We start from the raw sequence: 12,542 nt of genomic DNA on the forward strand, positions 1-12,542 counted from the left end.
GAAGAAATATTTCTAAAAATTCAAAGTAAATTTAATGTTGCTCTTAAAATTCTCTATGATTAAAACTAATTTTCTGTAAAATCTGATTCATTTCTTGCATTTGCAGTGTTTCAATAAAAACAACTTACCCTAAATAGTAACCCTGCCAAGCTCTGGGCAAACAAGTCCTTTATTTGTTTATCCTTTGGCTTCTGCATGACAGCTTCTGTTATCCTGAGTAGTATTTGCAACATCTGCTCCCTGGGCCACCCAAAATAAAAGCTCTTATTAATAATCACATCTCCCAAGCACTTTAATTTGTAGATATGAGAAATTCTCTTACGAATTAAATAACATCGATAATCACATATTATACAAGAATATTAAAAGTCTACATGCCAATTACATTAAAATTTCATTAAAATAAACTATTTTATGTTAAAACAGTTCTACAAACATGCCTCCCACATCCACACTAATAGTTAGAATAAAAGAAGCATCTTTCTACCCCGATTTTCTCCCACTGCAGAAAGGGAATCAAGATGGTTTTTCTCCAACTATACCAGAGCCTTAAGGGCACTCAGGGTAGCTGTGCCAATTTGAACTTATGTAGCACTGTTTAATTTCCTATCCATTGTTTTATTTAGCCTGGAAGGTCTCCCTATCTATCTTTGTGATAGAATATAAAACTGACTTTCTGGTTGGTTTTTACTCTGGGGACACATGCAGTCAGCACCATAGCACAACTGAGTTTCACAGTCCTCTTGCAAGCAGAAAGGCCATGACTGGACACTGATGGACACTGGACTTTTACCCAAAAGATCCTGACAGTGTACAGTTGAGACAACTGTGGTCACAACATCTCTATTACAATGTGCTAGCAGTTTTAGGGGCTAGCATTGAAGAAGGGGCTTTATGTAAAAGTTCTTGGATGTTCCTTTGGACATGGTTAAGTGGTACAGTGCTTGCCTAGCATGTGCAAGGCCCTAGGTTCAACTGCCAGTACCACAAAAAAAAAAACTTGGAAGAGTAGAAAACACTACATAACACTGCTAATTATGACAATCAGAACTAATTATAACCAGAGCTAATTACAGCTAAATTATATTCCTCACATCAAAGTGTATCCTTGAGTTTTCTTTTCCTGGACTCTGTGGGAACAGAAAACACATTACCTTTTGTATAGAGGGTAGGTCCATTTATTCTCTGAGGGAAATCACTCCGATTTCTGTGAGGGTTTTACACTAACCATTCATTCATCTTTACTACTTTCTCCTTGACCTTACAACTCCTTAGTGATAAAACCAAAAATGGGAAAAGTAATCTAGGTCAGAAAAAGAGATCTCTAAATTATAGTTCCTTGATACTTTTCTCCTATCTCTATGTAACAGGACAGCATTTGCTCTTAACAATATATGATGCTGAATCTCATTAACCTTCTTACAGTACAATACTTCTGGGGATTTATTGCCTTCTTTGTACTGGCCCCATTTGATTTCAGTTATTTATTGGCATACATTCTCACTGAACTCTACTCCACTTGTTTCCTTATTCCTATAGACTGCCTCTGGAAACACAGAGAAGGAAGAGTAGTCAAGTCACCTAAGATCTAGGCACATGTGCATTGAATGGGACAGCGACTCTGAAGAGGAGAATCAGGAAAAAAAAAATGGCAGAGCTGGGGACAGCCTGCCACTCAGTAGTCAGGGTACCTAGAACCCTGTCACATGGAGGGGAGGGTGGCACCTGGTATCAACACTGCCTGCTCATATCACATGATTCTTAAGACAATGAAAAACATTTCTTTCCACACAAGTAGTTGCAGGCCCATCACGCAGATGTGATGAGAATGTGAGATAGCCCCAGTTTCAGATAAACCTTGGTGAAGGAAACTGCTGCTAGAAAGGACAAAACTGACTGAAGCAATGGCTGACAAAGACACAAAATGAGTTCAATTGAGGACCTATGAGAGCTTGGAGAGCCATGGAATTTTCATGCAGAGTCTTCTTGAAGAAAATGGGGGTGAAAAACTATCTACAATTTCAAAAATCTTTCTAACAGAAGAAAGGCACGCAAAGCGACAAGCTGCCAGTCTAAGCCACAGATTGATTCTTTCTATTTTATGAAACACTGAGTGTTCGTCACTCCTCCTCAAAGAAGAAGTACTAGAAGAATGTAATGTGAATAGGAATGTGTGCTCTCCTTGTGTTGGACAGGAGAGTGAAGGTTTTCTGACATCTTTTATTATTTATTTTATTTCTATCATCTCACACAGGCAATATTTTTACTCATTCACACATCAGCTATTCACTATTTCAGGACCACTTCTTGGGACTTTCCTGGCTACAGTCCTGGTTTAAGTCACCTTCCACTATGGCCACAGACTTAGGGTTCCACTGCACTATCTGCTCTCCAAGTGGCAGCCAGAGAAGCCTTTTTGGAAAGGTAAAATGGACAATGATACATTTTCCTGCTTATTCACAGACATAACCTTAAGTAGCTGGCCCTGGCCTGCTCCTCTCATCCTCCCTTCCACTCTCCCTCTCCCTTAGACTGCTCCTTCCTTGAATGCAGTTTTTATCCCCACTTTCCCCTTATCTGGGCTTTTGCATTTACTATTGCTTCTGTCCTGGAATGGTCCATCCACAGATCCCCATGGCTTCTCTCTTTACTCAGGACTCTGCTGGGAAAGGCCTTCCAGCATACCTGACCCAAGGTTCTCTGTCTCATTCCTTAGCATCGTGGTTCTTTGTACTTTACTACCTGAGATTTTATGAGTTTGTTATGTCTACGAGTCCTATACATCACTCATCAGTGCAGGACTTGTCTATCTAACTCACCACTACATTCTCATAGAAATTCTGTAGTTATTCACTGGATGGAAAGAAAGGAGGCAGGGAGGGAGGGAGAAAGAGAAGGAATGAAGAGAAAAGGGAAGAAAGGGATCATCGGGTACCCAAATATATAAGAAAATCTACACAAAGAGGGTCACTCTCCAAGAAAGATGAAATTGGAATTTACATCTTCAAATCATCATTCTGTTACTTATGATTTTTATAATACTAGTTAACTTTTTGTAGGTCAGGGTTCCTTTAGGTCCACCCTTCCCTCATGTTTGAAAGAAAAGGGCTAGACTTGGTGACCTGAAGCTCCCGATGACTCAGCCCTGCCTCATCTCGATGGTTCCCCGCAAACTATAGAGAGAGACTCCTTTGGGCTCACTCTAGGGCATCTGGAAGACAGACGGGGTGACAGGAGAATTTCTGATGTGGAAAGGTCCACCAGAGCTGACCTACAGTGGCCTCAGGAACCTGTGAGTAGAGGCAGAAGAGCACTTGAGGGAATGCTGACAGGCCAGTGGGCAATAAGGACAATGGTCAAGTGACAGGAACACACTCAGGACAGATTTGAGAGGCATTTTAGAGGCAGAATTGAAAGGCTGCCTCTTCAATACACAAAAAGAAAAGGAATTGGAAAGTGACTCCAAGGCTTTCCAGTTTGTTGCTAAGAACACTGAAAATACCTCTCAAGATGGGGTGATGGGCACGGGAAAATATCTTATGTTCTACTAACTTTTAGGGATATAATGAACAGAAAACACCAGCAAAAACAAAGACAAAAAGAAAAAAACTTTGTACTTTTAGTGATGGCATTATTTTTTACAACATTATTAAACTAGTTGCTTTGATAATTTATCACTTGAAATAATTGTTTTTCCAAAATAAGTTTAAAATGTCAAGTTGAAGCAATAAAAATCGGTATACAGAGTTTTTGGGAAATTAACCTCTTCAGGACTTATGAAGTATGATATTATAAAGCATGCTTTTCCACAAAACTGATGACATTTTAAAATGGAAAAAAACTACCACTAAGTAATATGACTACTTTTAGTTAAGAGCAAAGGACTGTATAGAGGGAAAAGAGGGGTGGGAGGGGTAGGGGGAAGGGAAAAAAAATAATGAATCAAACAACATTGCCCTATGTAAATTTATGATTACACAAATGGTATGCCTTGACTCCATGTACAAATAGAGAAACATGTATCCCATTTGTATACAATAAAAAAAAAGAATAATGAAAATAAATGAACTATCAAAGAACTGGGTATTTACCTTCTTCGTAATTCACAGAAACTGTTCCAAAAGACTGATTATCATCTTATTGTTAACTTGGTAACATCATTAAATAAATGGAAACCTTAACATTTTAATTACAGTGAAAAACAGAAACAATATGTATTACAATATTTTTATATAATATATATTTACAATATATATTAATGTGAAATAAACTTACCATGTTTTTTTATTCATTGTAAGCTCCATTATCATGCGCCTAAAAATAATCAAAACAGCTTTACAAGCATCAACCTGTTCTTTCAAGAGCATGGGAACTTCAGCACATGGTTCCAGCAAGAAGACATTTGCAGCATTTGTCAAAAATACCTTAAAAATCGATAATTTTACATTAGAAAATATAATTAGCCATATATATCTGAACACATTTTGCCTACAGATAATGATATTAATTTCCTTCTACCACTGAATCACTTTTAAGTTATCTGTGTCAGTAAGATAAGCAAGATACTAACATAAACCCAAGACATTTTTAGATCACTCTTTCGAATCACTTCAACAGACACCTTTCAAGACCTTTTCCTAGGGGAAAAACTGCCATTACATATAACTGGTATAACTTTAGAAATTTTATGAGTCATAAAAGATTTGAGGACTTCTTTTTGACACCTCCTTAACAAAAATAGGAAAAACAAGGATCACTGCATTTAGGTGAAAAAAAATTTAGAGTGGAGGGAGGGTAGGAAAAGAGAGCCTGTGGTCAGACACAGGATAATGACAGAACTATGGGATTGTCATTGAATCTCCCAGAACATGAACTCCTGCTTCCTGAGGAGCAAGGCCAGCACACCTAAGAAAGGTGTTGACCTCAAGGAACAGCATGTGCCCAGAAACAGACAAAGCCACATGATCCAGAATGCACATCTTCCAGAAACACGATTTTTTTTTTAAACTGAAGAAAGATGTCATGCAGGACACAAAATTCAAGATAAAAACAGATTACAAATAAAATAAACATAATGATCAGCTGACTACTCTATACTCTGCTCTAGATTGTTACCAAAGTTCACTATCCTCTACCAGTAGGATATCTCAGAGGACAAATGTTAGACACACTGACACGGCTCCCATGTAGTGAATTACTACTTAGAAACACACAGTAAAATGCAGGTGACACTAGTGGCCCATCAATATCAGATATTCTGAGTTGTCAATCTGCTGATAAGAATGGATCAGCTATATCTATCTAAAGATATATTCCTTCTTAGGTCTCCTTCATGTGCAACAGTACAAGCAATGCTTCTCTGACTCATTATTGGATGGATTTCAAAATAAATGTACAGATCAAATGATTAAAATTAAAAATATTCCATATCTGGCCTCTATGTGGGATGCCCAACTGGAAACAACTATAAACTCAGGTGAGGGGTAGGAAGTGAGGGAACTAGGGAACAGAGGAATGAGAAGTACCTTGTATTTTCACTTATACTCCTAATAGCCTTCAAGCTGAATGGGACCTTAGAGGGAATCTCCCAATCTCTATTTGTTTAGATGAAAGTCCTGAGAGCTGGCGAAGTTAAATAAGGAGCCTTAACTGCTCTTTCCAATGTTTCCAAATGGGATGGGATCTACTTCACATACTCATTCAAACAGCCAAAAGTTATTACATTAGTTATTGTTCTTTATAAATATAGGCAAGTTTTAAGAGGAATATTACTTATGAGATTATATATAATAACCAAACTTGGCTTGCAAATTAGCATCCAAGCAACACATAGCTCCAATGTGTTTGGAAGACACTTGTTAAGATTTAAATCTCAGACATTTTACATATACTGTGTAATAACTCCTCTCATAAAACTGAAACCAGTTCTCACGTCTTTTTTGATTAGGAAAAAATAACTTTGACAACTGCAGGTGAGAAATTAGGCAGAAAACAGAATGAGAATTTAGGAGCTAAATAGCAAATAGTAGCAGATGGCCAAATATATCACCACATTTAATATGATATTATTCCGGCTAAACAAAATGCTCAAAATGATTCCTCCAACTGGGGAGGGAGGGTTTTCATGTCCTCGTCATACCTGCAGCATAGCCTGGGCCCCAGCTTTCACATTTGTATTGTCCTCTTCTGTCACACATCCTCTGCTCATGGCACTTGTGAAAGAGTATGTGCGTCCCCAACTGGAAGATCGTTTATGACCAGAATTTTCAGATGAGACCTTCAGAAAATGACAATCCATTAACAAAGTGCAAAGAAGCATATGTTTGAGTATTTAATTTCTTTTCTTTCTGAGGTTTTTCTTCTTCTTTTTTTTTTTTTCTTCAGTACTGGGGATTTAACCCAGGGCCTTGAGCATACTAGGCAAGTACTATACCACTGAACTATGCCCCAACTCAACACATTTAATTTCTTACACTCACTGAAATTCACAAGAAAACAGGTTCTGAGAGGGCAATTTTTTTTTTCTGTTTAGATCTCTATTTGTTCACCAACCTACTTTGAGCACCCCAAATAGTACATAGCTCTAAGTATGTGCTGAAGTATGTTTGCCTAATGCCTGAGGGAGCATCATCCACTCATCAGACAGCATGTGGGATCCGACTGCCTGTATCCCACTAAGTGGGACACTTGACTGAGCAGGTTAACTGGCTTACTCATTTCAATCTCATGACTAGTCATTAAAATGATTTCACCAATATAGAAATATCAAAATTATGGAATACAGATATTTAAAAGTAATATGCCTCTGGTTAAGAATTTTAAATATTTTAAATTAGTTTCAAAATAGCACTCCAGAAATATAAATATGATTTAAGTTTCTTTTGTATTTCAGGAAGGGTTGTACCTGTGGTTTTAGATTTATCCAACCTCTATTACTTTATCTAATAGGGACTGCAGTCCTCCAGGAGGGTGGCATTCAGTGATCCTTCCTTATGGTGCAGGCAACACTTGCTATTTATTTGGCTAGTCCTTTCAAATGTTTAACATACAATTGCTTCTGGTACAGTCCACTGTACAAGAAAAGTCCGACAAAACATTCTAAATCCAGTTCCTCTGAATGCTATTTTTTAAACAAGTTGAGGAGAAGGCAGTGCCTTCTTTAGTTTCACATAGAGACCTGTGAGATATGATGGTTAAACAACTCTCTTGAAACACTAATGAACGAAGACACCAGGTGCATATGGCCCAAGTCTGAGGGTTAGGAGAGGGCTGTAATCTAGATCAGAACACAGGGGATGTCTCTTTGAGGCACGTCCTCATAGAACTCATCCACTCATCAGACAGCATATGGGATCCAACTGTCTGTATCCCACTAAGTGGGACCCTTGACTGAGCAGGTTTACTTTGCTAAAACATATATAATCCCAACTCAAAGGACAGGTACTAAAATTACCTCCTTGTTGTCAGTCTCTGAAAATCCTAATTTTTCAGCATCTTCTTGGGCAACATCTTTTTTATCTGGTTCCTCCATGAACACAGGTTTGTCCTGCAGGATCCACTTTCTATACACTTGGACTACTTTTCTTGTTACAGCTATTTCACAGGAAGGCAATAAAAATGCCTGAAAGGAAAAAAAGAAAACTCCCTTTAACTACACATGAGGTCAGATTACATAATAGACATTTCCAGTGACCATCATCAATTTCAGAAACAGAGGTTGTAACTATACTACACAAGGTTACACACCTCTGTGTATTCAAGGTATCCAGAGAACAGAAGATGTTTCCATAACTAGGCCAGGAAACAATGAAGTTTAAAAATAACTTTTATATTCTGAGTCATATTTCCATAAAAATAAAGCATGCCTGTAGAGATTTTTTTATTTTCACAAGTTCAGTAACATCACATTGATGTCTTGATTTGGCCTGGTTCGGAGTATTTACAACACAGAAGTTGGCAACTGCTACAAATCAGGGTTTTGTTTTGATTTTGTTTACTTAATTTTTGCCTTTTCCTTGACTTCTTCTTTTCCTTTCTTCTCAATCTGTTTTCAACATCAGAATGCCACTAAGGACAGTTGCCTCTAATTAGTAAGAGCCACTGGCCACTTGTTAGCATTGTGCATACTTATAAGCACTTTTTAGTATTAAATAACCACCTTACATATTTGCACATAAGACTTTTAAATTAATGTAATCAGATTCCAAAAACATAGAATTTAAAGAGGAATGCATTTGTCTTTTAAAGTTTAAGGGCTATTTTTGTATGTAAGGTAGGCAGGAAGGACAGGTACCCCAGGATGACTGCTTTAATGTCACAGATGAGAACACTGAGCCTCAGAGCACTAGACATATTTTTCCAAGTTTCTAAAGTCAGTAATCCTCAAATTCAGTACCTTATATCAAGTTTCTGAGACTTGTTTTAATACCAATCTTATACAGGCAGATTTCACTTTAACATGGATGAATGCTATTATGGTTTGGATATGAGCTGCCCCTGCAAAAGCTCATGTTAGCCAATGTAGGAATGTTCAGAGGTGACATGATTATGAGAGTTGTAACCTCATCAGTGGACTAATTCATTTGATGGATTAATAATTTGAATGGATTACTGAGTAGTAACTGCAGGCAGGTGGAGCATGGTTGGAAGAAATAGGTCACTGGGAATATGCACTTAAGGATTATATTTGGCTCCTTGGTCTCTCTATTTCCCAACTACCATGAGTTGAGAAGCTTCCCTCCAGGAAGCCCTTCTACCTCAGGCCCAGAGCAATAGAGTTGACTAACCATGGACTGAGACCTCTAAAACCATGAGCCCAAGTAAACTTTTTTCCTCTGAGTTGTTCTAGTCAGGTATTTTGGTCACAGCAATAAAAAGTTAAAATACAATATACAATTTATAAATTTCCATGATGGTTACATCATATCAAATACCAGAAGAGAAGAGTTTGTGTTACAATAAGACTACAGTATATCAAATATTCTGATGTACAGCTCAAGGAAGATCAACACATACACACACACACACACACACACACACACACACACACACAGTATGACCAAGTATAAGGGTATCCCTTTCTAATGATTTTCCTGAATTTTTGCTACAAAAATTTTCACACATAAAAGATTTTTACAGTGAATACCCATATAACTACTCCCTTGGTTCTACCACTAGACACTGCTATATTTGCTTTATCATATATTTATCTGTCAATTCACCCCTCTTATCTATCCTTAATTCAATCTATTTTATTTTTGATCCATTTCAGTTAACTGCAAACATTGGCACACTTCATCCATAAACTCTTCAGCAGGTGTATCACTGACTAGAGTCCAATATTTGTTTATGTACTTTATTAGAAAAAACAAAATGCAAAAATCTTAAGGAGACTATTGAATCAGTTTTGACAAATATAGACAACCAAGTAACCCAAGTCCAATATAAAAGTATATATAGTACATTGTCCTACTCCCAGAAGCAAATAATAACTCCTCCTTAAAAGAAAATAAAATCATGGTAAACCAAAAACTATCTCTACAAACAACCTGGTTAATATCATATGTAACACATTAATAAAAATCAGAAACATGATTCTGAACAAAGATGTCAGTTCAAACAAAACCACAATTTAAAAAATTGACAACAGTTTAAAAACATACAATATTTAGGTAATGGGAGTATCAAAAATTGAAGTAAATAAAATTTTAAAATAAAATAACCAAAATTAATAACTCAGTGTATATCTATATACGCAGAATGGACAAAGTTGAAGAAAACAATGGCAGAAATATCAGAGGAAAATATCCAGAATAAAGTAAGGAAAAACAAAAGGATGAATAAATAAGAAGAGATAGTTAAAGAGAAAAATACAGTGAAAAGGTTACTGTACATGCATGGTTTGAAGGGAAAAAAAGGGGGGGAACAATATTTGAAGAGAGAATGGCTGAGAATTTTACAAAACTGATGAACTGTATTACAGATTCAAGAATAACAAAGAAAAACAATCAAGATAAATACAAAGCATATTTCCATAAAAGTAAGGAAATCAAAAATAACCAAAGAATTTTAAAGGAGACAGAGACCAGGTGTGGTGGCAGACATCTGTAAGTCCCAGCAACTTGGGAGATTGAGGCAGGAAGATTGCAAGTTCAAGACCAGGCTTAGCAACTTAGGGAGACCTTGTCTCAAAATAAGAAATATAAAGGACTGGGGATGTAGCTCAGAGGTTAAGTGCCCCTAGGTTCAATTCCCAGTACCAGAAAGAAGAAAAAAAAGGAGGAGCCAGAAGGAAAAAGACACATTTCCTCCAAAGTAATGACCACACAACTTACCATGACTTCTCAAATCAAAGCCATTGAACAGCAATGAATTATAATTAATGAACGAAATTAAAGTTCAGAAAGCAAAAAGTTAACAATGGTAGAATTTGATACCCAGAAAGAATATACTTCAAAAACAAAAGCAAACTACATTTTCAGATAAGAAAAATGTGTTACCAAAACACATGAACTAAGGTAAATATTAAAAATTATTCTCTGGGCAGAACCAAAATTATCCCATCAGAGATTAGGGAAGAAATAAAATGAAACAAAAGGGAATTTGTATAAATCCAAATAGTAAAGTGTATGATGACATATATGAATAAAACTGGATAAAAACATTATGATGTTTCTGAAATATATAGTTTATACATATTCTACATACTCATAAAATAGAATATGAATACATAACAAAGGCATGCAAACTGAGAGGTGTTAATTGGAACTAAAAATTATTAATCATATTGAAATTAATACTAAATTGAAGTTATGGATACATGTTGTTAATCATTAAAATAACTACAAATTAGTATAAGACTACTTGTCTAATTAGAGAAGTAACACGGGATACCAAAAACATGTAAACTAAAAAGAACTGGATACAATTAGATAGTAAAAAGTAAGACTACACACACAAACCCAATAGAAGCAGTTGCTATGTTACATGTAAATGTAATAATGTTCCATTCAAAACACAGTGGTTTTAACACTGGATTTACAAATCAATTGAAGGGCTGGGGGTGAAGCTCAGTGGTAGAGTGCTTACCTAGCAAGCATGAGGCCCTGGGCTTAACCCCAGTACCACAAGAAAAAAAATTAAAAACATTTATCCATGATTCATAAGAGAATAACCAAAACATATGGACATGTGAGGTTGAACGTTAAAACTTAGAAAAATGTACAGCATGTGAACACTAAGCAAAAGAAAACTGGTAGAGTTATATTAAGAATTTGAGGTGGCTGCTGCCATCGCCCTGAGGTGTTCTCTCCCATCGAGGCACAGCTGCCCCTGAGATCGCTGTCCCAGACGCCCAGAGGTGTATTCTCCGGGTGCCACTGTTGCAGATGACTGGAGGTCTTTTCTCCATGCTGCTGCAGGTGCCACTGACATCACCCAGCAGTTTGCTGATGGGGCACAGCTGCTGCTGCAGGTGCCTGGTGGTGTTTTCTACAGGCACCACTGCTATTGTCCACACTGTTGCAGTCACCTCGAGGCTGCCTTGGACACCCAGAAGTCTTTTCTCCCATTGCCACTGCCATCTACACTGCTGTTGCTGCTACTGCAGCTACTACTGATACCATGGCCACCAAAGCTGCTGCAATTCTCCAGAGGTCACCAGGGGGTCTCCTCTTTGGGTGGTGCCACAACTGCAGCTGCAGTCACAGCCACTGCCACCACCACTGCTGCTGCTGACACCCCACCTGCTGCCAACACCACTGACAATTACAGTTGCTACCACTGACCCCTGCCACTGCCACTTCCACCACTGCCCAGAGGTCCGCTGCCAGAGAGACTCCAGGTTTGATTGCACACGGCCACATCCATTTTGAGACACGGGTCAGAGCCTGGGATCTGTGTGGAGTGCTGGTGGGTTTGCTGCCACTGCCATTTTGGGGTGCAGATGGCCCTTTCTGGGGACATTGGCCAGAATCTGGAGTTTCAGTTTCGGGGTGCCTGTGGGTTTGGCTGTACTTGGGGTCTTCCTCCTGGGAATGCAGGTTGCCGCAATCTCTCAGGATTGCTCATCCCTGGTGGTCTCTCTCCAAATTCCAGTGGTACTGACATCTTGGGACTGCAAATTGGCCAAACCCAGGACATCTGAGGTCCAGATTGGTGAGACAGTGACTGGGTCTGCCAGGTCCCGTCTGGGCCAGTCAGTCTTGTGGGAAGTCAGAGACAGGGCTGAGAAGCTTTCGAAGGCTAGCAGAGACAGTTGTTCAATTTTCCACCGATATTTATTTTATTTTCTTCTCTGACATGGCACTACACCGTATTTGGAGAAGGGTGTTTTTTTTGCATCACTTTGTTGAGGATGGTGATATATCCATGGTATTTTGTAGTTCTGCTGTATATTCTTATATTTTTAATTTATTTTCTATTTATATGTATTCTTCCTCTCACTTGTCTTTCAGAATTTCCTTTCTACCTTTTCACCACCTAATAGCCAATTGCTGTTGGTTCCTCTTCCACTCTTCCTGTGGATTTTTGCTTTTGGCTCT

The 12,542-nt window shown here is 37.9% G+C and overlaps 1 protein-coding gene across 1 annotated transcript in view; it reads right to left on the reverse strand.

Moving 5' to 3' along the window:
• The window catches only part of Ralgapa2 (Ral GTPase activating protein catalytic subunit alpha 2), a 302,869-nt gene that overhangs the window by 201,764 nt on the left and 88,563 nt on the right, over positions 1-12,542 (reverse strand). Inside the window, 4 exon segments of the mRNA XM_047542031.1 lie at positions 129-240; positions 4,276-4,424; positions 6,140-6,277; positions 7,454-7,621. Of these exon segments, the coding sequence (XP_047397987.1) occupies positions 129-240; positions 4,276-4,424; positions 6,140-6,277; positions 7,454-7,621 (567 nt within the window).

The sequence above is a fragment of the Sciurus carolinensis genome, chromosome 2, assembly GCF_902686445.1.
Source record: "Sciurus carolinensis chromosome 2, mSciCar1.2, whole genome shotgun sequence".
Lineage (NCBI taxonomy): Eukaryota > Metazoa > Chordata > Mammalia > Rodentia > Sciuridae > Sciurus > Sciurus carolinensis.